We start from the raw sequence: 25,364 nt of genomic DNA, 5'->3' as shown, positions 1-25,364 counted from the left end.
TATTAAGTACAAATTAAATCAGTAAGAGCAATAATTGAATTACTTTTGTTGCTGGTTCATAAAGGGAAAAATAAAAACCACTAAATCAATCAAACTTTGGTTGCTAATGTGTGTTGGAAGTTCCAATTCAAAATGATGAAGAAACCAAATTAATTAGTTGCATTGATTTTTTTTGTCAATATTTACTATCGTCCATGTGTCTGACTTTGAGCCTTTGAACTTCATTCATTGTGAATGGATGAATTAGTCTTCTTGTTGGGGATTTAACACAAATAAATGTGTGAACAAAGTCTTATACGAGGTGTATATGAATAATAATGAGACCTTTTGAAAAAAATCATATGAACTTAGCTAGACTTTTTATGTCATTCTTTTGGATCGACTTGGCCTAACAACTGATATTATTAATTCGGTAGGACAAGTAGGACGATTATAGAGTCATGGCATAGCGCTCAGACTCTCAATTTACTACCTTTACCATGCGGAAAGGTAGCTTGGAGACGAGCGCGCATAAGAAGCAACTAGACTCTGGGTTTAAGTGACCATAAATGTTCGATCATATGGGTGGCATGCAGAGAATTTCGAAAATTGATCAAGGAATAATGTTTGATGAGTCACGTAAAGCTTAGTTGGAAGGGTTTGGTTTGATGATGGCCAAGTGTTGTTGTGGGTGTGTCCCAGCCCGGGACCGTGGGCCAGGAACCAGCCAGCCCTAGTACTGGTGTCCGATCAGACCGGTCGAGGATGCTTATTGGGCTAGTCTGGTTCAAACCGGCCCATTTGACAGGTTTAGGTGTGTGATTGGGGGACTTATTGATACACCATGCATAATTTAATTCGAGCGAAATATTGTTGGATGCGTCAGCAAAGTCTCATATTAGCATAATGTCTCTTCAAGAAACAACCTCTCCACTCTCATGAGGCTGCGATAAAATCTGCACACACGCTATCCTTCGCAGACCTCACTTGTGAAATTTCACTGAATATATTGTTGTTATTGTAATGCCTACTCGAAATAAATAATATCTCACCATATTAAAAATATATTTTAAGTTGATTTAGTCTAACACGTAGACATTGTCATTTGTCACTCTCCTAGTATGTTCATCAACCATATCACTATCTAATGTCTTTCAAGGACATTGAATTCTTCATTATTTGACACATTGGAGAAAGGTGAACGAACACATGTCACCCATTCCAATGTTTTACAATTTGGGCATAGCCTAAAACTAGTTGCACCACCTAACTTGATATGATTTAAGTTTCATTCCCAAAACAAGAAATTAAGTGAAACAAAAGGAAAAAAATGAAGACTATGTCTTGGTGCATTTGGAAGAGTTTATAATCATCATGACTTGGTACTACGACAATATTCTCATAAAGTGAGTTCATAGAAAGTAGAGTGTCCGTAGTCCCAATCACTATCTCAGTAAGTGAGTCGGAAAAGGATAGAATGTACAGAGTCCATACCACTACCTCAAAGGTGAGGTAGAGAGGATGTTCCCGATAGATCCCGGCTCAATCAGGACTTGGTACTATTTTCAAAAATTTAATCTAGATTCTTTGAACTAGGCAAAATAAAAAAGATGAATCTAAATCTAAATACTAGCAAAGATCTATTTAATAGTATTAGTTATGTAATGATACTTTTAGTGAAGATTTCAATGTTTAGAAATTCTAAGCATAAAATTAGGTGCTTAAAGTGATCAGCATAGAAAGTAGCTCCCACTCATGAAACATGCTTGGCAAAAAGTTCAATGTACCATTTTTTGTTTTCTTGAGGCGAAAATTCTGAGACGGATCTAGCATTTGAAGTTTATAAGGAGCTGGTTTTTTTTTTTTTTTTTTTTTTTTTTTTTTTGCAATAAAACAAAGAACTCGTTACAAAGCTTAAGTGAGCTATGAGTCTGACATTAGAAGGAGAGGATGAAAGCGAGTTTAGAGTCATTCAAAATCACTCGATAGTAGCTATTCTTTAGCTCGATTGAGTGCTTCCATACACTATCAGCAGCAACAACAACAACGCCTTAATCTCAAACAAGTTGGTTTAGGGTCATGCAAAATCACTCGATAGTAGCTATTCTTTAGCTCGATCAAGTGCTTCCGTACACCATAAGCGACAACAACAACAACGCCTTAATTCCAAACAACAACGCCTTAATTCCAAACAAGTTGCTTAAGGGTCTTGCAAAATCACTCAACAGTAGCTATTCTTTAGCTCGATCGAGTGCTTTCATAAACAATAAGCAACAGCATCACAACTACGCCGCCTTAATCCCAAAGAAGGTTTAGGGTCTTGCAAAATCACTCGACAGTAGCTATTCTTTAGCTCGATCGAGTGCATCCATAAGCGACAGCAACAACGCCTTAATCCCAAACAAGTTGGTTTAGGGTCTTGCAAACAGTAGCTACTTTAGCTCGATCGAGTGCTACCATACACTAAACAACAGCAACAACAATAACACCACCTTAACCCCAAACAAGTTGGTAAAGTAGATGAAACTTTTAAATCCTTCACCACCAACCAAATCCTATCACCAACAACTCCAGAATCATGACCTTACAATTAAGTAATAGCATTCACTTAGAGACTTCAAAAACAAGATTTAGAGGGTTAATATCATCGGCATGTGCTCGGATATAGTAACATGACCCCAAAATATAAGAAACTAGAAAATAAAAACTTGCATGTATATCCTAGTAATGTCCCTAGAGAAACCATTATTCAAATTCCAGATCTTATATGAATAAAAGACTGGAGTGCGATATGCACCATCTTCAAAAGTGTTTGAGGTACTCGTAAGGGAGAGAATCAATGTCTTTCCTTCTCAGTTCGCTAAGTGCAGGGTGTTTATCCAGTAGGTGCCACATCCATTCCGAGTTCTGACAGAGCGGCCTGTGATTGAGTGATAGATTGATCTGCCGCAGTTAGAACAACACAATATTATTCTTTTGGGGGTTAATGCTCTGAATGATGAACCGACCATTCTGTAACCTATTCACTCTGCTACGGATTGGAAGAAAAGCAATGTAACCTGCAATGGCTACTGCATAACCTCCTGTCATCTTCTCATTAATAAAGCTTCTTCTCACTTTATCAAGAATAAAGCCGTTGACCTTTTTATTCATTCGCCAAATCTTGTTCAGTTCCATCAAAGCTCGGTTTTGTCGGAATTTTCGTGGAAGAAGAAGAAGCGGTTCACCAGCTACTACATCTGTAGATCCCACCAAATCATTAAACCTGGCAGCTGCTCGCTCTTTGATCACTGATTCACCGGCCACTAGATCGACGAAGAATCTCTCCAAAATCTGTTCTTTGATCGGTGATTCACTGGCCACTAGATCCAATCCCACCCTATTCTCAAACCTGGTGGTGGCTCGGTCAGTTGGCACTCCTGTAAGCTCATCTTGCATACAAATTCTGGGAGTCCCAAGTCCTGCATCCACCAAGAACATTTCTTCCCTTAAGCGTACAACTTCAGATTGTAAGGCGTTTCCCCTACATAAGAAAAGACTGGAATTAGATCTTGGAAATAAGTATTTGCTGATCGCTGAGGCCTTTGGAGCATTGGCAGCTGCACCCCCTTTACTGCCCACAGCAAATGTTCTGCAGCCTCCCATTTGAATCAACTCTTTGGGAATGTTTATGTTTCTCAATGATCTGATATAGGTTGACGCCATGTTTTTTGCCTGCAGCAACTATTATGATTAGTATATTATAATCAGTTCCAACGAAACAAGGTAGAAGAGGACATGTCATTATCAAGACTGACCATTTAAAATCACAATTAAGCCAAAAAAAGTCCGGATATCGGTTATGACCTTGGAATATCATCACTGATGTGCTAGTACAGGAACAAATATGGTAGAACTCCTAGGGCCTTTCTTATTTTTCCTCCACAAAAATCTATTGCATCCTATGCAGAAGTTCATATAATTTCAAGGTAAGTATCGCACACAGGTCGGATCCTTGGGGCCAAATAATCTTGAGCATAACGAATACCTACACATCTTACAGAAGAAACACAGATTGGGGTTGTGATACCTTTTAGGACTGATTTGAGTACCTTGAGTAAAAGAAGCTGTATTGGTCATGTCGATCATGCATCAAACAGCGTCTAAGAAACTACAGCGATTTTAGGAATCTTAGGTTCTCCCTGGATGCAGAGATTTTTCGACATTCTTGTTTTTGCTATCCCAAAGAAGAGATGGAAAACTAAACAACCGCTCTATACAGCCGAAACTTAAGAAATTTTCCCCTACTTCAAGTTCTCCCTGGAACAGTGTAAGATAACTCTGTTCAAAGAGAAAAATTGTTTCATTTTCATGCTTATGAAGTGCATATTTGGTCAATTCACCTATGGTGTATTGACTAGCTTGTGACTTTCAAATTCTGGGTTAAGGCCATACTATTTTGTCCACAAAGATCATTGTTGTATCAATCTACCTCACAAATCTAGCAGAGAGAGGGAGAAAGAAATGGTGTAGTCTACAAGAGCTTAAACTTAGACTTCATCAAGAATACTAAAGGTCAGCAATGATTTCTGTAGAAGCAGTATTAATCACCATTCTTCCTTCCTCTTCTTTTTGTGTGCGTCGTGCGCTAAACAGAGAGCAAACACTTGCCAAACTAGTTTAATCTCTTTGTTTTATTGTAAAAGCTGCTGCCCAAACCCAAAGAATTGTGCAGTTGCACAAAGAAGCATAACGGAACACGTTTTGTATACTGACTAACCTAACCTTCCAAATAGTGGTTAAAGGAAAAGCTTTTGAATAAAGACAAAGGGGAACAACAATAAGGTGAAACCTTTTAGAACATTCAAGATGTTAAAGAGAAGAGCAGGTAAAGCTAGAAAGAGACATAAACAAAGAATGATCATTTACTGCATGGGAGACCAAAGCAAGCTGATACAATAGTAAGGACAAGGACAAGCAATTAAGGAATGTACTCATTGATCAATTAAGCATATATCTTGGAGATGACATCTGCACCTAACTAGTTTACTCACAGGAATTACTCGTTTATCAGAAATTCATGTAGCACAGATGGTACATAGACATCTAAAGACAAGGACGGATTCAGAATTTGAACACTAATGTACTTGAGGTTAGGATTCTAGCACTAACACATTTGATTCACTGGGTTCGACATCTATTAGTTATACTTATTTAGTGGATCTTGTAACACATATACAGGGCCTGAGCCAAAAATACTGTGTCTTGATGAACCACAAGTTACCTTCAACATCCACCCGTCTAAAGAGTACTAAAATTATGGAAATGATTTCACCATTCCACTTCACTTTTGGAAATAAAGTTTCCTAATTTGAACAACAGTTTATAAATTAAAACATAGAATACCAAGATCCTTTGTTACTAATGTTAGCTTAATTATGTGATTAACAACTCTTCCGGAAACTAAGGATACGACGAGCTAAATCTGACACAATTCCAAGAAACATATTATAACTTTCTCAAATGCAGGAAACTAAGGGATCATTTGGTAGGATTTATTAGAGAATCTAATACATGTATTAGTCATGGTATTATTTAGAAATTAGTTCTTAAAAGTACCTTTTTATTTTAGCCAAACACTAAAAAGTGCTTAAAACTATTTTGTCTTAAAACACTAATTTATCAATTCATCGAACTTTTTCTCAATCTATCCTAAAAGTAATTACAAACCTCAATCTATTTTTTTTTTTTTAACCAGTCTTTAATTTTAAAATATTAAAGACAACAACATAGCCAGCAGAATCCCACAAGTGAGGTCTGACGAGGGCAGAGTGTATGTAGATCTTACCATTACCTCGGAGAGTCGGCGAGGCTATCCAAAAGACCCTCGGCTCAAGTGCAACAAATTCACGTATAATTTAATTGTAAAATATTAAGTTAATCTAATCTAATTCAACTTTGAAAATTAGTCATATCGACTCTCGAGAGGCGAAACATGACATCTAAAAAGGAATGGAGGGAATAGCAGTTATCACAACCTAATAGCATAATTCTACCGATTTCAATCCTAACAAGTAATAGCATATCAATAACCACTAACATTGCACGCGTGCACGCACACACACACACACACACACACACACACACACACACACACATATATATATATATAAACAACAACAACAACATACCCAATGGGGCCTGGGAGGGTAAATTGTACGCAGTACATACCACTACCTCAAATGAAGTAGAGAGGTTGTTCTCGATAGACCCCGGCTCATGACAAATACTAGTATAAAAATAAAGGGTGATGTATGGGGAAGGGCCCCACCACAAGGATGTATTGTAAGCAGCCTTACCTTGCATTTCTGCAAGAGGACGTTTCCAAGGCTTGAACATGTTACTCCAAGGCTCCCCTTCGAGTAACAAGGGGAAACCATAAAGACAAACAACAAAATGGGGTAACACACTACTATACAATAAAAGAAATAAGACACCTACAGAGTAATATTATAAACTATCTATTCGAAATCACAAACATCCTCAAAACACTACAAACAATGCGAACATTCACCACACATATATTATTACGGACTATATACATATACACACACATATATAAGCCGAACATTCACCAAATATGAAAATGCAAATTCGAGAAACATCACTACGCTACAGATAAAGTTAACAACGAACACACTATACTAATTCAGTATTATTCATATACGGTCTACCAAACACTTCCTTAGTATCAAGATTGATTATAAAAAAAAATCATCATAAATTCTGGCCTTATTAAAAATAATTAAGAGTAGAGAATCACAAATTAAGAAAATAAAAATTGCAGATCCAATTCAGTATTTGACAAATTACAGCTGAAATTCATCGGAAAAATGTAAATAGAACGAAAAGGAAACTTACAACTGAATTTCGCCGGCAGAGGGAGAAATGGAGAGAGTGCAGCCTAAGAAGCTGGAGTCCACTTAATGGGCCAAAAGTAACAGAAACTTGGGCCGGCCCAGTATATGGATAGTTAGTAAAATAGCCACTTAAGTCCCTTTAATTTAAAATATAACCACATTTAAAGCTAAAATTAATGTGTTAGTCAAACAAAGAACGGAGAACGGATTATTCTTTTTGAAACGGAAGGAGTATTTTATACTTATCTCATGAGTTTTTCTTGAGCTGAGGTATATCAGAAGTAACATCTTTACCTTTGAGGTAGACGTAAGATATGTATACGCTATATTTTCCTTAAACTCCATTTCGTGGGACTGCATTGGATGTGTAGTTGACCTAATGGTACTATTTTATCCTACTTTCCATATAATATTTAAATCCCATCATTTTAATGGAAAAAATAATTTCAGAATTAGTTAATATCTCACACCAAATATAGAATAAAAATGATCTTAAATCATATCTCGAGATTATTATTCTTATCCTACGTATGAAACGAACCCTAAGTTTAATACTTCTTGTCCGATAAGCAACATTTTTAACTTATAACTCTGAAAGTTTACTCGAGAATCAAAAGTTTAACAGGTCGGTTGGTAGAAGAGATAAGTATAGCTAATCCCGAGATTAATTTAGAAGAGAAACACATCTCATATTTGGTTAGGACAAAATGCATGGGATAAATTTTTCGGAGATTAGTTATCTCGAGATTGTAATGCGTTCTTATCTCTCCTTGAGGATGGATAACTAAATTTCGATATTGTAATCTTAGGATAACTTGTTTTTCAACCAAAGGATCCCTAAGAACGTCCATTTTTATGACGGGCCAAGTTAACCAACAATCCGGCCCATGAAGCCCAACTCTCCCACCTATAAAATCCGCAACACAGAGCAAAATTCCTAAAGCAACACTTTTCATTTTCTCAATTCTCACTCTCTAAAACCCTCAACTTTCTCTCTCTAAAAAAATCATAACCATCAATGGCATCTCAACGAGAAGAGAATGTATACATGGCGAAACTCGCCGAGCAAGCTGAACGCTACGAAGAAATGGTAGAATTCATGGAGAAAGTCGTCGCTGCCTTAGACGGCGGCGACGAACTCACCGTCGAAGAACGGAATCTCCTCTCCGTCGCGTATAAAAACGTGATCGGAGCAAGACGAGCATCATGGCGGATAATTTCATCAATTGAACAGAAAGAAGAGAGTCGTGGTAATGAAGATCATGTTACTTCGATTAAAAATTATAGATCTAAAATTGAAATTGAATTGACTTCGATTTGTAATGGTATACTGAAGTTGCTTGATTCGAAACTTATTGGTTCGGCTGCTACTGGTGATTCGAAGGTTTTTTATTTGAAAATGAAGGGAGATTATTATCGGTATTTGGCTGAGTTTAAAACTGGAGCTGAGAGAAAAGAAGCTGCTGAGAATACTCTTTCGGCTTATAAGTCTGCTCAGGTTTGCTTTAGATTTTCGTTCTTTTATATTTTTGAAAGAACGATTGAAAATGCAGCTATGTTTTCCTGATTTATTCCCATTTTTTGAGTTTCATACCATTTTTTGGTAGTAAAAGTGAAAAATTGATAATTGAGGTGTGTTTTGATAAACAATTTGGTGATAGCTTATGTAGGAAACTGACACACAGGTAGTAAAAATGAAAGAATCGTTATTTGAGATATGTTTCGATAAACAATTTGGTGATAGGTCATGTAGGAAGCACGCACACCTGATAATTTGGGTAGTAAAAGTGCTAATTCAGAGGTTTGCTTTTTTTTTCCTTTTTGTATCATTTGATTTTTGTTTTTTATCTTTTTGAATGAACGATTGAAAATGCAGCTATTTTATCCTGATTTTTTGAGTTTCATACCATTGCTTAGGTAGTCAAAGTGAAGAATTGATGGTTGAGGTGTGTGTTGGTAAACAATTTGGTGATGGTTTTTGTAGGAAACTCGTAGACCTGATAATTTAGGTGGTAAAAATGAAGAATGGATATTTGAGATGTGTTTCAAAGAACAATTTGGTGATAATTCATGTAGGAAATTCATACGCCTAATACAAGTATGTGGAAGTTTGCAGTTCATATGGTTAGACTCTCATTATTTATCTTTTCGAATGAGCGATCAAGATAAAAACACGCACCTTTCCTATCGGACAATCACCATTGTTCAGGTAGTAAAAGTGAAGCAAACAGGTGATAAACAATTTGGTAATAGTTTATGTATGGAACTCAAACACGTAATCGTTGAGTTGAGTTGTGTTTCGATAAGCAATTTGGTGATAGTTCATGTGTGGAACTCTCACACCCGTATAATTTAGGCATGAAAGTAGAAGAATTAAGATAATTTAGGTGTGTTTTTGACCCTTAACTCTATCCTTTTTCCAAATGTTGGAGAAAAATTTTGCATGATTTTCTGCTCTGGAAGGAATGTCGATGTTCTGTGTGTTTCAGTTTTGGAAATTGCATAAACAAGTATGGAAATTTACAATTTTTATGTGAAAAGTACCTGAATTTCATTAAAATTTGTTGTTAAAGGTTAAAAAGATAAGCTTTCCGTGTTGAATAATGTAGTATTAATTCATCAAAGCATTTCGATGAAGCTGATATTTCTTTACTTTCCAGGATATTGCTAATGCCGAATTGGCCCCAACACATCCTATCCGATTGGGGCTAGCTCTCAATTTCTCAGTGTTTTACTATGAGATTTTGAATTCTCCTGATCATGCTTGTAATCTCGCCAAACAGGTAACAAGTTTGTTGCATCTCTTGTTTGAGTATTCACAGTAATTCTGGAAAGAAAAATAGATGTTTGGGTCTATTCAATGATGTTTGTCGTTTGTGTGGTTGTGTAAAAGGCCTTTGACGAGGCAATTGCGGAGCTTGACACCCTGGGAGAGGAGTCCTACAAGGATAGCACTTTGATTATGCAACTTCTGCGTGATAACCTCACTTTGTGGACCTCGGATATGCAGGTAAATTCTTGTGTTCTCTTGTTAATTGGATTGTTTTGTTTTTTGGTTTTGTGATAGTTTGGCTAATCCATTTCTTGTTGAATTTACTTCTTCAGGATGATGGAACCGATGAGATCAAAGAACCATTGAAAGCAGATAATGAGCAGTAATAACGTGAGTGAAACCTCTTCGCTTAGGATTGAAAACCGATGATGTAATTTTGCTTATTGATCAAAATTGGCTGTTTGAAGACCTTATCCTGTGATTTGTAATGCCTATTACCTAAAGGCGCTGTTTCTTGCCATTTATTGTTTTCAGCAAAGATTACTTTTTGTCTCAGTATTTCTCTTGTATTTGGATGCTCTGATGAAGCACTCTTATTTCGCGGAAATGAATTCTTATTTTTACGGAACACTTTGTATTTCCCTTTTCATAGAGAAATGGGCAATTGCACATTTGATCTCCCTTTAAATTCTGCATTTTGATTGCCTCCTACATCTTGTGTTTACATGGATGTGTGTAGTAACTTTGATCAATTCAAGACTTGAATTTTTCTTGGGACACATCGTTTGTGTTGCATTCACATATTCACTTCCCCGACCCCGTGCATAACGCGAGGAGCTTAGTGCACCGGGCTGCCCTTTATGATAGATCTATGTATATCTCTCAAGGTAGGGGTAAGATTTATGTAAACGCCTCAGATCCTACTAACAATAGATCTATGTGACAATTCTTGGGAATGACGTTTGTTTTATTTCCAGGTTAGGTTGGCAAGTAACTGGTTGACTTCTGGTTTCTTTTGCCTAATTTTAAACTGTTTTGCCAAGCATGATGTGCACACTAGGGGGGTCGTGGATAGTATGTGGGATAGGGTGACTAGGTGCATCAGGGAGAATGCTAGTGAGGTGTTGGGTGTTTCTAGGGGCTAGGCCGGGCATCATCGGGGGATTGGTGGTGGAATGAAGAGGTTAAGAAGAAAGTGGAGACTAAGAAAAGGGCGTATGCTAAGTTGGTTGAGAGTAAGGATGAAGAAGAGAAGCGGGTAAGCAGGAAAGAGTACAAGTTAGCTAGGAAGGAGGCTAAGTTAGCAGTTACGGCGGCTAAGACGACAGCAGGGTTACAGGAGAAAGGAGGGGAAAAAAGTTGTTTAGACTCGTTAAGGCTAGGGAGAGGAAGGGTCGTGACCTCGATCAGGTGAAGGGAGGACGGTACAGTGTTGGTGGAGGATGGCCACATTAAGAATAGATGACAGTCGTATTTTCATAGGCTCTTGAACGACGAAGGGGATAGAGCTATTGGGTTAGGGGAGCTGGAGCACTCAGAGGAGTGTCGGGATTTTAGTTATTGTAGACGTTTTGAGATAGAGGAGGTTAGAGAGGCTGTTCGCAGGATGCGAAGGGGTAGGGCGACGGGGCCTGATGAGATACCTGTGGATTTTTGGAAGTTTTCTGGCGAGGCTGGTTTAAGGTGATTGACTGAATTGTTTAACGAAATTTTCAAGACGGCGAAAATGCCCGAGGTTTGGAGGTGGAGTACTATGATCCTTTTTATAAGAACAAGGGTGACATTCAGAGTTGCAATAACTATAGGGGTATTAAGTTAATTGAGTCACTCTATGAAGATTTGGGAGAGAGTGGTCGAGGTGAGGTTGAGACGGATAGTGTTTATTTCGGAGAACCAGTTTGGATTTATGCATGACCGCTCGATGACGGAGGTAATTCACCTGGTACGGAGGCTGGTGGAACAGTATAGGGAAAGGAAATAGTGTTTATAGACTTGGAGAAGGTATACGACAAAGTCCCCGGGGAGGTGCTTTGGAGATGCTTGGAGGTAAGTGGAGTCTCGGTGGCATATATCAGAGCAATTAAGGACATGTATGATGGAGCTAAAACTCAGGTGAGGACGACGGGAGGAGACTCAGAGCATTTCACTGTCTTGACAGAATTGCATCAGGGATCTACTCTTAGACCCTTTTTGTTTGCTTTGGTGATGGATGTGTTGACGCGGCGTATTCAAGGAGAGGTGCCTTGGTGTATGCTTTTTGCAGATGATGTAGTTTTGATTGATGAGACGCGGGGGGTGTGAATGATAAATTAGAGGTGTGGAGATAAACTCTTGAGTCTAAAGGGTTCAGGTTGAGTAGGAGTAAGACAGAGTATATAGAATGCAAGTTTAATGACGTGAGGCTGGAGAATGAGGTGGTAGTGAAGTTGGAATAACAGGTGGTATGTAAGAGGGATAGTTTCAAGGATCTCGGGTCCGTGATTCAGGGTAACGGTGAGATTGACGAGGAGGTCTCGCACCGTATTGGGGCGGGATGGATGAAGTGGAAGCTCGCTTCGGGGGTGTTGTGTGATAAGAAGGTGCTGCCCAAGCTTAAAGGCAAATTCTACAGGGTGACAGTCCGTCCGGCCATGTTGTATGGAGCGGAGTGTTGACCAGTTAAGAACTCCCACATTCAAAAAATGAAGGTGGCGGAAATGCGGATGTTGCGTTGGATGTGTGGGCTGACTAGGGGGATAGAGTTCGGAATGAGACTATCAGGGAGAAGGTTGGTGTAACTCCAGTGGAGAATAAGATGCGGAAAGTTTGATTGAGATGGTTCAGACACGTAATGAGGAGGGGCATGGATGCCCTGGTTCGTAGGTGTGAGAAGCTAGCTTTGGATGGTTTTAGGCGGGGTAGGGGTAGGCCGAAGAAGTACTGGGGAGAGGTGATTAGGCGGGACATGAAACAGTTACAGCTCACTGAGGACATGACTCTAGATAGGAAGATCTGGAAGACGCGAATTAGAGCAGAAGGCTAGGGTCAGTTTGGGTCGCTTGTGTAGGGAATTACTTGGTGGGGGTATTATTCTTGTTATAATACCTTGTTTCATGCTTTATTACAAGTCTGTTTACTTTTCTCCATTTACTATTACTTGTGGGTGTCGTATTTATGTTATGTTATCTTGTTCCATGCTTTACTATGAATTGGTTTAGTATTTCGTGTCTCGAGTCGGGGATCTATCGGAAACAACCTTTCTACTTCTTTAGAGGTAGAGGTATGAATTGCGTACATCTTACCCTCCCCAGACCTTACTACGTGGGAATACACTTGGTTTGTTGTTGTTGTAATAAAGGGAGGCCAGCCATTGTCCTTGCCTTCTTTGAATGAAGCCCTCATTTGGGGTGGCAACATCTCGTTGGTTAACTGTCTGGTTTGGTCAAGATTCTCTCTATGAATTTTTGGTTTGAAATTTCAAAAACATGAACATAAACGTGTCATTTGACTTGGTCCTTAGCTTGCATCTATGTCTTCAATTTTGGATGTGTACAAGTAGACACACACATCCTATGTGACAATTCTCGTGAGATTCCATTGTAGGATGCCACATAGGAGAGTTGATAGTTTAAGTATGTACTTATGTACACTCAAAGTTGGAGGACGTAGACGCAAGCCAAGGAGAAATTATAGAGCACGTTTATGTATTATGTTAATTTCAATCAAACTAAAAATGCTGTAAGTATTGATGATAGAATTAGACTTTTTTGAGGGCTAAGCTATACTTTTGGAGAATCTAACATGCATCCACCGATATTTTTAAAGAGTTCGACCAACATAGCTTTTATGGCATCAATGTCTCCTCCAATATGCATACATTGTCAATACAGAATTTTGCAACGCCTATTAGAATGTGAACTTGGGGCTGGTTGGTTGACTTGCAGAGTTGCAGTTATATGAAGGCAATGTGTCTTTTGACTGTTACAAAAGGGCATTAATTGGGGTTCATACAAAGTAAACGTTCTTTGGAGTTTTCAATGTCTAGTGGGTCCAGATTTTCATCCATACAGTGTAGCAGGCTAACACATTCTCAACCATTCATGGAGGTTGACAACTTTATTTTATTTTGAGATAATAATTACATAAATAAAACCGACTTTTAACATTAAATTATAACTATATCCTTGAACTTTATCCATGCACAAGTAGACCTTTTGTCTATATAAAAGCTGAAATTTTACAACGTACATACGTAAAACTCAATCGCTCCTACGTGGTTTAGTAATCCCTCAGATGCTGCCACCTAATTAAAAAAATATATTATAACTATGATCTTTAATTTTATCGGTGCATAAGTAGGCCCTTTAACTATACAAAAGTTGAACAAAAAGACACTTCAATTCTAACTCCAACGTGCGTGGTTTTGAGTGTATATATGCATTTTGCCAGGTAGGATTGAAGTATTTTTTTGTTCAGTTTTTATATAGTTATAGGGTCTAGTTGTGCACTGGTAAAGCCAAAGGTCATAGTTATAATTTGATGTCAAGTTAAAGGTCTTATGCCTAATAAAAAAATACAAGTACTCTCTTTGTTTCATTTTCATTGGTCCTATTTTTAAAAATATTTATTTCAGTTTAGTTGTTCTTTTGATGAAATCAAAAAGATTTTATTATGTTCTTCCAGTACTATCCTTATAACTACATGACTAAATAAAGCGTATATATTCAAATTTATATTTTAAAACATAATTAATAAGGTTAACAACTTCTTTATTTTATTTTGAGATAATAATAAAAACACATTAGAAGTATCACTCTCTTTCGAGTTTTCATTATCAGGTGTTTGTGTCACCTGCAAAACCATCATCAATCATTTATCAAAACACACTTCATCTAGTATCTGATGGTGCGTGGTTTACACTTCATTTCTTTTCGGTTTAAAAATGGTGCTAAATGACACTCCACGCAGATAATTAAATAAATTAACCGAAAAATTAAAGTATTAAGAGATAATGGTCAAAAACATAGCTTAAATATCACTTTTGCTCGAATTTCCTACCTAAATTATCAAGCTTTTGTGTTTCCTACCTAAACCATAATCAACTTATACCAAAACAAGCCTCGAAATTAATGAGTCGTTTTTCACGAGGATGATATCTTATGGGCAAACTAAGTTATGTGATTTTTGGCGATTGTATTTCAACACTTGATTAATTCAGCTTCAAGATGTTCTACAAATATTTAATGATAGTTAAGATAGGAAATGCAAACACCAGATAATTCAGATAGAAAACTCAAAAAAAAAGTAATACTTCATATTATTTTTGACCATTTACATGACTACTGACTCAACTCACATTTTGATTAACTTCGCGGAACAGCTACTATGTCCAACTAGCACACAAATACCAGTAACTTTGTCCATCAAAACTTTGCAAAAAGTGGGCAACTTGAAATAATAAAAACATTAACTCAAGTTTATGCGAAAGATTTACCACAGGTTAATAATATCCAACTCTCTATAGTAACTTATGAAGACAAATATGAAAAATTCTTGGATCTTTTCAATTATTTATACTTTATTTGCATCTCAACACAGCTCAGCTTTGTGCAGTATAGCATTTAAAAAAGTCTAACTACAAGTTAAAATGATGTATTCAAAGTTTGAGCTGTTTGATAGTACCCATGTGAACAACAAGACAAGTACATTCATACAAGGCCAAATACTTAGCCTATCTAACTTGCACTCAATTTTCATTTTGACACTTCATTTCAACATTGTTCCATTATAGCCCTCCAACTTCATTCCATATGAACAATTTAAACACAAAAATCTGATTAAAAAGCAACATCTTAACTTGCAACTATGTTTCCAAAAATGTGTTCTTGATTTTGTTAAGCCTCTTGACTACGTCTGTCATATCTATCCTCGACTCTGGCTTTTCCTCTGTGCAATCCAATGCCAATTCCGTCATGGAGGCTATGCAGATTTCACTTTTGGAATTGACATGTTCTTCCTCGTGGAGAAGATTGACATCAACAACTTCCATAATCGTCTTGGGAAATGCTCGTCTAATCCACTGCCTCAACCCAAGATTTTCATTGAATATCTCATCATCGGTTGGTCTTCTTTTGACCAATAGCTCTATCATCATGATTCCATAGCTGTAAACATCACTACTAGTGGACACGATTCCCTCCGAGCCATATTCTAAGAAGAATGATTATGAAAAATAAAATAAATTACGTTTGAAATCTAATAATAGTTTTGTATAGTCAAGGACTTGATTTCTATTAGTTCTAGAATTCGCAGAAGGGCTAATTATGATGAGAAAATCTAAGAGAAAGGTTTAATGATAGGTAAAAAAAAAAGAGCGAAACTAGTGTACATACCTGGTGCAATGTAACCAAGAGTGCCGAATGTCTCAGTATGTGCCATGGACTTGCTTACGGCTAGTATCTGAGAGATGCCAAAATCACCAACGTGTGCCACCATATCTTCATCCAAAAGAACGTTGGCTGGCTTCAGGTCGCAATGAACTATCGGAGTGTCACAGCCATGGTGTAGATATTCAATTGCTACAGCCACATCATGCATTATGGCAACTCTTTGAAGAAGGTTCAAGTGGCGATCTTCTTTGTACAACCAATTCTCAAAACTTCCATTGGGCATATACTGCAGAACAAAGGCTCTTATGTATTCACAGCAACAAGTGGTAATCACCGGAACAAGATTTCTGTGCCTAACATTTCTCATCACTTCACATTCAGTATCAAACCTTTTGCACACTTCCTCATTTTCCAAATCTAGAACCTTTATCGCCACCACAATTCCACTAGATAATGTGCCTTTGTACACAGAGCCAGAACCTCCCACACCAATTAAATTGGATCCATCAAAATTATTTGTTGCTCGTTGAATCTCGCGATAAGAAACTAATTGACGAGTCTCGATACTCGGTGTCTTTTCTACATCGTTGGATTTTCCTTTCTTCTTTCGTTTCATTATCCAAGCCGACACCAACAAGGATATTAGAAATAGTGAGGTAATCACTGGAATAACAATTTTAAGCACAAGCTTCTTAGACTTTGTATGTTCTCCAGGATTAGTGATAGGGCAAGCAGGAAACTTCAATATGTGCATTCCACATAGACCTTTATTCCCAAGAAATGATTGCACAGTGGAATTTGCAAACACGCCACCACTGGGTATTACACCTTCTAAATCATTAAATGAAACATTAATGCTTTTAAGGTATGAGAGTTTTTCCATAGACTTCGGAATAGTACCTGACAAAGCATTTAAAGACAAATCCAAGAACTCCAAGCTTATCAAGTTGGCAACGGATAATGGAATTGAGCCTGAAAATGAATTGTTCGACAGGTCAAGAGACTTCACGCTTTCGAGGTCCCCCAATTTGCTTGGTAACATGCCTGAAAAGTGGTTACCAGAAAGATCTAGATCTACAATGGCCTTCAGTTCTCCTATATCTGATGGAACTTCTCCCTCTATAGAATTTCGTGACACACTTAGATAGAGAAGACCACTCATTTTCCAAAGGCTCAAGGGAAATTTTGATGATAATTTATTAGAATCCAAATAAAGCATTTGTAGCATGCTAAGATTTCCAAAGCATTCTGGAATTAATCCAGAGAGCTCATTAGCTTCCAAACTTAATTGAACCAAATTAGACAAATGGCATACCGCCTCTGGAATATATCCCTGCAATTTATTCGTAGTTAGATACAGCCCTTGGAGTTGTTTAAGCTTACCAATTTCAAAAGGAATACTCCCTGTCAAGTTGTTTCCTCGAAAGTCTAGGGCTGTAAGACCGCTCATGTTGACTATACCAGTGGGGATAAAGCCATTGATGTGTGCATCTGCTATATTAAAATTTTCAATAGTAGATGAGAGATTCCCAATGGAATTGGGAAGAACGCCATTCAACGGATTGGAACCCACTTGTAGATATCGCAACATCCTACAGTCTACCAAGGAATCGAAGAATCTGAGCTCATGCTCTCTTGGTTCATTGTTAAGTTGATTAGTATGTATGAACAAATATCGCAACTCACGAAGATTTCCCAAGTTAGTAGGAATACTTCCTGTGAGAAAGTTATTTGCTAGCGCCAGTATCTCAAGCTTGGAAGCATTTGTTATGAACAACGGAATTTCCCCTTCGAGCTGATTGCTTCCCAAGAAAAGGCCTTCAAGGTTTGGAAGATGAATGCCTGTAGTGGTTGGAATTCTACCCGAGAGGTTGTTGGAACTGAAATCAATGATTTCCAAAGAAGATATGTTGAAAATAGCCTCCGGAATTTGACCAGTAAGATTATAATTCTGCTCAAAGCTTAATTGCCTCAAATTTGATAGCTTCCCTAATTCCAAAGGAATTTGCCCCACTATGCGATTGTTTCCACAATAAAGCTTTCGCAGAGTGGAAATATTGCCAATCGAAGTGGGAATGGTCCCTTTTATTGGATTATCACCAATATAAAGCTCCTCGAGTTTGGATAAACAACCAATATTTCGAGGTATATCTCCAGTTATCTTGTTGAAAGATATGGACAACACTTTGAGCTTTGTCAGTTGGCATATGTTTTTAGGAATGGGACCAGAAATTTGGTTATGAGATATACTTAGAAACATCATATTTGACACAATATTCCCTTCACCAAGCAAGAGAGGACCTGAAAGGCTATTGATTCGCAGAGATACAACAAGTAGCGACGAGATATTGAAGAGTGTTACAGGAATGGAACCTGTTAACTGATTATCGTGCAAGTCCAAAAATGCAAGCTGGCTAAGGTTACCGATCTCCTTTGGAATGTTGCTGGTGATTCTATTCCCAGACAAACTGAAGTTCATCAATTTTGTGGCATTTCCAACCGAAGGAGGGATTATACCCGTGAGGCTATTGTTTCTGAGATTTAAGACTCTAAGTTCGGGTACATACCATGGCCCTTTCCACATTTCACCGCTGAGTTTATTGTAAGCCAATGAAATGATTTGAATTCTCTGGTGTTGAAATAGACTAGTCGGGATACTTCCTTGGAGCTGATTGTTCAGAATATCAATCACTCGCAAGCGAGGCAAGTGGCCAAGGCCATATGGGATGTCACCGTGGAAGTTGTTGTTTCGAAGATTGAGCACACTGAGAAACAATAAATTGGTCAATGACGGGGAAAGTGTGCCTTGAAGATTCAAATTAGGAAGAGTCAAGGCCACTACTCTTTGCCTTTTTGAACTGCACGTGACACCAAACCAAGAGCAAAAAGAGGTATTTTTCGTCCAATTATCGACCAAAAAATGACTAGGACTTGTAATAAGATTTCTGAAAGCTATTAGAGCTTGTTGGTCTGTTTCATTTGAGGAAGCAAGTGATATATTAATTGAGTAATATTGAATTAGAAAGAGAAGAATCAACAAAAAAATGTGCTTCTCCATTTGGGCACTGGATTAATTTGTGTGGGCACGGGATTAATTTGTGTGTGTGGTCTTTCCAAAGATCAAAATTACACAGATTTCCAAGAATGTTGAAAAGGATAGAGTATAATATTTCCAAGATGTGAATACAGATTAAGAAATGGACAATAAGTAACAAAAGGAAAAAGAATCTGTCCAGTATCCTTGATAGTTGACATTAATGGCCTTGATAGTCAATCAACTTGCATTGTCCATGGGACTCCCTGCAGTCCAGACAAATTGTTACTGGCAAAAATTCCTGTTCAATTTGTAGATACTGTTGACTTGCGGTTTAATTCGCTTCAAGGTTCACTACAAAATTCCAGAAGATTCTTCTTCATATACCATAATAGTCTCGGTGAAGAAATTCCTTCATCGATTTGCAATATGACATCATTGGTAATGCTAGATTTGGCAAGAAACAACTTGAAGCTAGGGAGCAATTCCGCAATGTCTGAGTAATATCAATGGCCTCTTCAGTGGAGGAGACAGGATTTTCACTAAGGGGTTTCAGAAGTAAACATGCAAACCAACCAAAGAGGGTTCAACATCTGCTATATATACATAAAAAATAATTTTAACCATATATAAATAGTATAATTTTCTGCTGAAGTGGATTCAAATGACCCCCCGGCCTAAGGGTAGCCCCCTCAATACATGAGATCTATCTCTTGAGGTGCAGACTTATCGAAAACAACCTTTATATTTTTGAGAGATAAGATTTGCGTATATTTTATTCTTTTAAGACCTCATTTTATGAGATTATATTGGATACTCTATTGTCGTTGCAGATTTGAGATTTGAAGTTTATGATTTTTTTTAGCGATTTCAAATTAATATATAATAATAATAATTAGATTCGTATAAAAGAATTGCACGATGCACTAAAACTACCGTTATGCGCGGAATTGGAGAAAAAGACCAAAACACAAAAATCTATTATATGCGGTCTTTCCCTGCATCTCTGTAAGAGACTGTTTCCACGGCTTGAACCCTATTGTGGAAAAAAACAAAACTACTGAGCATATTTATTAAAAATATAAAAAAGGGGCTACTTGTTGTGAATGCATAAATATACTTGGTACTTTTGTCTCTGTGTGTATGTTGAATACACGTATTCATCTATACAATAATACATCACCTCATATATGATTGGTTTCTTTTTTAGTTTTTCATGGAGCAGTAGTGGCTGCCAATCATACTTATGGATTATGTTGGAGATGAGCATCCAGTACCCCTCGAACTATGGCGAAAGTTGTTACGACACACTCCAACTTCATAGGGGCCTTATTACCCCGTGAACTCAATTTTAATGTATTTTTGTCACCCTTTTGTGCTGACTTGGCACCTTCATTACATAAAATGGGGTCCATTCAGATAAAAAGGTTAACAAAGGTGTCATGTAAGCTAAAAAGATTGACAAAAATATCAAACTCCATCAGTATTCATCGAAAATACAGCCTCAAAAAGGAATAAATCAAGAATTTGTTTGCAAACTTCCCAACTAAAGAATGTGGGGTTTGAAGCATGAGAGTTGGTCCATTTTTGTGTCGATCAAAATCAGTGTCAATATGTACTTATTATTGCCTTAATTGTTGGTCCTCCAATAGACATTAATGATATTTGTGAGCCTATTTCAAGTTCTCTACTTCACGAAAATTAACATTATTTTTGGTGTTATTCATCTATAGGTTTTACATTTTTATCGAGTCTTATTACAACTATTTGTTTACCTTGTGTGGAAAGAAATAAAAAATTCATTGTTGAAGTTTGAAATCTATCTAAATACAGTAAATACCACTCTCATCTGCAGTTTGTTTCGAATATTATGTTTCCAAAAATTAGATCACTCACCATCTTGTTCTCATTGTCAATCTGAAATCAGGTACAAACGACTTCATTAAACTAAGGTGTAATATATAAACACACCCTTTAACTTTAGGTGTGTATAGGTAGACACTTACACTTGTATCAAGTTGAACAAGTAGACACAAACATCCTATGTGGCATAATACACATAAGACGCCATGTAGGACAAGAATTGGGCATGTAGGACGTAACATAGGACATGTGTACTTGTTCAACTATACAAGTTTAAGTACACACCCAAAGTTGGAGGTCATAGATGTAATCTGAGGTCAAGTTAAATGACATAGTTATGTATTGTGTCTTAAACTAAAGAAAGCAGCTGAACGAAAAGCAACATTTAACTTGAGGGTTCGGAAATGACACCACTTTAAAAGATGCTAACTTTTTACATTCATTCCAAAAATTTGCAGCACAGAAAGAACACCATCGGAAGAGATGCTAACTTTCTATGTTTCCGGATACATGTTCTTGATTTTGTTAAGCCTTTTGACTACATCTTTCATGGTTATTCTTGATTCTGAAGCTTCCTTTGTGCAATCTAAAGCCAATTCTATCATGGAAATTATGCAGATTCCACTTTTAGAAGTGATTTGTTCTCCCTCGGGAAAAAGATTGGCATCCACAACTTCCATTATGGTTCTCGGAAATGCTAGCCTTATCCACTCTCTCAAGCCAAGATTTTCATTGAATAACTCTTCATCTGTCGGCCTTCTTTTTGCCAAAACTTCCATCAACATGATGCCATAGCTGTAAACATCACCACTAGCGGAGACTATTCCCTCTGAACCATATTCTTAAAAGAACAAAAATGAAAAAGAGTCACTCATTTGAACAAAAATGAAAAAGAGTTCGCTCGTACTACCAAAGACTTTCTTTTTATTTGCGAATGCTTGATTTAGATAAAGATAAAATCAAAGAGAAAGGGTATAAGATAAGTGAGAAAGAAAGAGTAGTATACCTGGTGCAATATATCCAAGAGTGCCCAATGTTTCGGTGTGTGCCATGGACTTACTTACAGCTAAAATTTTAGAGATGCCAAAATCACCAACATGAGCTACCATATTTTCATCCAAAAGAACGTTGGCTGGCTTCAGGTCGCAATGAACTATCGGAGTGTCATTTCCATGATGCAGATATTCAATTGCCATAGCCACATCATGCATTATGGCAACTCTTTGAAGAAGGTTCAAGTGGCGATCTTCTTTGTACAACCAATTCTCAAGACTTCCATTGGGCATATATTTCAGAACAAAGGCTCTTATATAGTCACTAGAACAAGTAGTAATCACGGGGACAAGATTTCTGTGTCTAACATTTCTCATAACTTCGCATTCGGTATCAAACCTTTTGCATACTTCCTCATTTTCCAAATCCAGAACCTTTATTGCAACTATGATTCCACCAGATAATATACCTTTATACACAGAGCCAGAACCTCCCACATCAATCAAATTGGATTGATCAAAATTATTTGTTGCTCGTTGAATCTCGTGATAAGAAACTAATTGATGAGTCTTGATCTCCAGTGCCTTTTCCACATCATCAGACTTTGCTTTCTTCTTTCGTTTCACCATCCAAGCTAACACCAACAATAATATCAGAAATGATGACGTAGCCACAGGAATAACAATTTTAAGCACGAGCTTCTTAGACTTTGATTTTTTTCTAGTATTAGTGATAGCACAAGCAGGAACCTCCAATATGTGCATTCCACATAGCCTTTTGTTCCCAAGAAATGATTGTAGAGTGGAATTTGCAAACACCCCACCATTGGGTATTTCACCTTCTAAGTCATTAAATGAAACATTAATGCTTTTAAGATATGCGAGTTTTTCCACAGACTTAGGAATAGTACCTGATAAGGCATTTAGTGACAGATCCAAGAATTCCAAGCCTTTCAAGTTGGCAAAAGATAATGGAATTTTTCCCAAAAATGAATTGTTTGATAGGTCAAGATGCTCCAGGTTTTGGAGTTCCCCTATTCCGCTTGGTATCACCCCCGAAAGCTGGTTACCAGAAAGATCTAGATCTACCATGGCTTTCAGGTTTCCAATATCTGACGGAACTTCTCCCACTATAGAATTCCGTGAAATGTGTAGATACAAAAGACCACTCAGCTTAGAAATGCTCAAAGGAATAATGGATGAAAATTTGTTAGATTCCAAATAAAGCTGTTGTAGCATGCTTAGATCTCCTATACATTCTGGGATCACTCCAGTGAGCTCATTTCTATCCAGAGTTAATTCAATCAAATTAGATAAATGACATACCACGTCTGCGATAGGTCCCTGCAATTTATTGCTTTGTAGATACAGCCCTTGGAGTTGTTTAAGCTTACCAATCTCGGGAGGAATATTTCCCGTCAGGTCGTTGTCTTGAAATTCTAGGGTCTTTAGACCACTCATGTTGCCTATACTCGTGGGGATGAAGCCACTGATATTTGCATCTCCCATGTATAATATTTCTATAGTAGATGAAAGGTTCCCAATAGAATTGGGCAGAACGCCATGCAAGGGATTGCTACCCACCTGTAGAGTTTGCAACATCCTGCAGTCCGCCAAGGAATTGAAGAATCCCAACTCATGCCCTTGTTGTTCATTGGTAAGTTGATTACCACCTAGGTACAGTCCTCGCAGCGCACGAAGATTTCCCAAATTAATAGGAATAGTTCCTGTGAGAAAGTTACTTGCTAGCGACAGTATCTCAAGCTTGGAAGCATTTGTTATGAACAAAGGAATTTCCCCTTTGATCTGATTGACTCCCAAGTAAAGTTCTTCAAGGTTTGGAAGATAAAGACCTGTCGTGGCTGGAATCCCCCCCGAAAGGTTGTTGAGATTGAAATCAATGACTTCCAACGAGGATATGTTGAAAATAGCCTCTGGAATTTGACCAGTAAGATTATAATTCTCTGGACAAATTAATTTCCTCAAATTTGATAGCTTCCCTAATTCCGGAGGAATTTGCCCCGTTATGTGATTTCTTGGACACTCAAGATATTGCAGAGTGGAAATATTGCCAAATGAAGCAGGAATAGTCCCACTTATTTCATTTGTACCCATATAGAATATTTCGAGCTTGGCTAGACAACCAATATTTTTGGGTATATCTCCAGTTATCTTGTTGTATGATATGGACAACCGTTTGAGCTTTGTGAGTTGGCAAATGTTGGCAGGAATGTGACCAGAAATTTGGTTTTTAGATATACTTAATAACTCTAGATTTGACACAATGTTTCCTTCATCAAGCAGGAGAGGTCCAAATAGGTTATTGAATCCTAGACGCACTTCAAGTAGTGACGAGATATTAAACAGTGCTGCGGGAATGGAACCAGTTAATTGATTATCGACCAAGGACAAAAATGTTAGTTGACTCATATTACCGATCTCCTTTGGAAGGTCGCCGCTGATTCTATTCCCAGACAAAACGAAGTTCATCAACTTTGTGGCATTTCCGACCGAAGGAGGGATTATACCTGTGAGGCTATTGTTCATGAGATTTAAGACTCTGAGTTCGGGTACATCCCATGGCCCTTTCCACATTTCACCGCTGAGTTCATTGAAAGCCAATGAAATTACTTGAACTCTACGGTGTTGAAATAGGCTTGCTGGAATACTTCCATTGAGCCGATTATTTTGAATATCAATCACTTGCAAGCGAGGCAAGTAGCCAAGTCCGTAAGGGATGCCACCGTGGAAGCTATTGTTCCCGAGATCGAGCACACTGAGAAAGGACAAATTGGCCAATGAAGGGGAAATTGTACCTTGTAGTTTCAAATCAGGAAGAGTCAAGGCGACAACCCTTTGCCTTTTTGAACTGCAAGTGACACCAAACCAAGAGCAAAAAGAAGTAGTCTTGGTCCAATTATTGGCCAAAAAATGACCTGGACTTGCAACAAGATTTTGGAATACTAATAGAGCTTCACGATCTGTTTCATTTGACGAAGCAGCTGATATAGAAACAAAGTAATATTGAATTAGAAAGAGAAGTATCAATAAGAAAATGTGGTTCTCCATGCTGTTAGAAGCTTGATTTGTTTGATATATTGCCAGAGTTGCTGCATCATATTTATATCACCTTGTTGTATAATATACTTTAATTAATTTCATATTCTAGTGAGAACTTGCAGAGATTTTAAATATCATACTACATTATTGACCCACTTTCAATATGTGGATTTAGTTTTTCTTTTCATACACAAAGTGTTGACTTTCTGCGAATTGTTCAAAATCTAACGACTAACAAGTTTCAGTATCTTTTTTCTCTGCTCGACAACAAGTATAAGAACGTAAATAGGATTTTTGAATCTTGTAGACTAGAACAGAGAGCAAGACAAACAAATTGAAATGAGCGAAAGGAGTCTAAAATCTTTTTCCAGATGTTCATCTTTACTTGTCTACTTT

The 25,364-nt window shown here is 37.5% G+C and overlaps 4 protein-coding genes across 6 annotated transcripts; 1 reads left to right on the top strand and 3 right to left on the bottom strand.

Moving 5' to 3' along the window:
* Nucleotides 1-2,558: 2,558 nt before the first annotated feature.
* On the bottom strand, nucleotides 2,559-6,983 carry LOC107870166 (ribosomal protein S1, mitochondrial). 2 transcript variants are annotated; one of them, XM_016716595.2, is made up of 2 exons: nucleotides 6,880-6,983; nucleotides 2,559-3,693 (listed from the first exon to the last, which is right to left on the bottom strand). In XM_016716595.2, the coding sequence occupies exon 2, from the start codon at nucleotides 3,682-3,684 to the stop codon at nucleotides 2,932-2,934; it is 753 nt and encodes a 250-aa protein (XP_016572081.2). In that variant the 5' UTR covers nucleotides 3,685-3,693; nucleotides 6,880-6,983; the 3' UTR covers nucleotides 2,559-2,931. The 2 variants fall into 2 exon arrangements, with proteins under 2 accessions (XP_016572081.2, XP_047268383.1); XM_047412427.1 differs by lacking the exon at nucleotides 6,880-6,983 and adding an exon at nucleotides 3,777-5,137.
* Nucleotides 6,984-7,797: 814 nt separating this feature from the next.
* On the top strand, nucleotides 7,798-10,279 carry LOC107870167 (14-3-3 protein 5). The gene is made up of 4 exons (XM_016716597.2): nucleotides 7,798-8,376; nucleotides 9,539-9,661; nucleotides 9,772-9,888; nucleotides 9,984-10,279. Exons 1-4 carry the CDS (start codon nucleotides 7,897-7,899, stop codon nucleotides 10,035-10,037), a joined length of 774 nt encoding a protein of 257 aa, XP_016572083.2. The 5' UTR covers nucleotides 7,798-7,896; the 3' UTR covers nucleotides 10,038-10,279.
* A 4,894-nt stretch (nucleotides 10,280-15,173) lies between these two features.
* LOC107870168 (receptor kinase-like protein Xa21) lies at nucleotides 15,174-19,768 on the bottom strand. Of its 2 annotated transcripts, XM_047412425.1 has the most exons (3): nucleotides 16,920-19,768; nucleotides 16,023-16,850; nucleotides 15,174-15,840 (listed from the first exon to the last, which is right to left on the bottom strand). In XM_047412425.1, exons 1-3 carry the CDS (start codon nucleotides 19,075-19,077, stop codon nucleotides 15,494-15,496), a joined length of 3,333 nt encoding a protein of 1,110 aa, XP_047268381.1. In that variant the 5' UTR covers nucleotides 19,078-19,768; the 3' UTR covers nucleotides 15,174-15,493. The 2 variants fall into 2 exon arrangements, with proteins under 2 accessions (XP_047268381.1, XP_016572084.2); XM_016716598.2 differs by having other exon boundaries at nucleotides 16,023-19,768.
* A 1,562-nt stretch (nucleotides 19,769-21,330) lies between these two features.
* Nucleotides 21,331-25,030, bottom strand: LOC107871558 (receptor kinase-like protein Xa21). Its single transcript, XM_016718500.2, has 2 exons — nucleotides 21,923-25,030; nucleotides 21,331-21,757 (listed from the first exon to the last, which is right to left on the bottom strand). Exons 1-2 carry the CDS (start codon nucleotides 24,975-24,977, stop codon nucleotides 21,411-21,413), a joined length of 3,402 nt encoding a protein of 1,133 aa, XP_016573986.2. The 5' UTR covers nucleotides 24,978-25,030; the 3' UTR covers nucleotides 21,331-21,410.
* Nucleotides 25,031-25,364: the final 334 nt, after the last annotated feature.

Source organism: Capsicum annuum, chromosome 5 (genome assembly GCF_002878395.1).
Source record: "Capsicum annuum cultivar UCD-10X-F1 chromosome 5, UCD10Xv1.1, whole genome shotgun sequence".
Lineage (NCBI taxonomy): Eukaryota > Viridiplantae > Streptophyta > Magnoliopsida > Solanales > Solanaceae > Capsicum > Capsicum annuum.
This window is presented reverse-complemented; position numbering and strand designations above follow the sequence as displayed.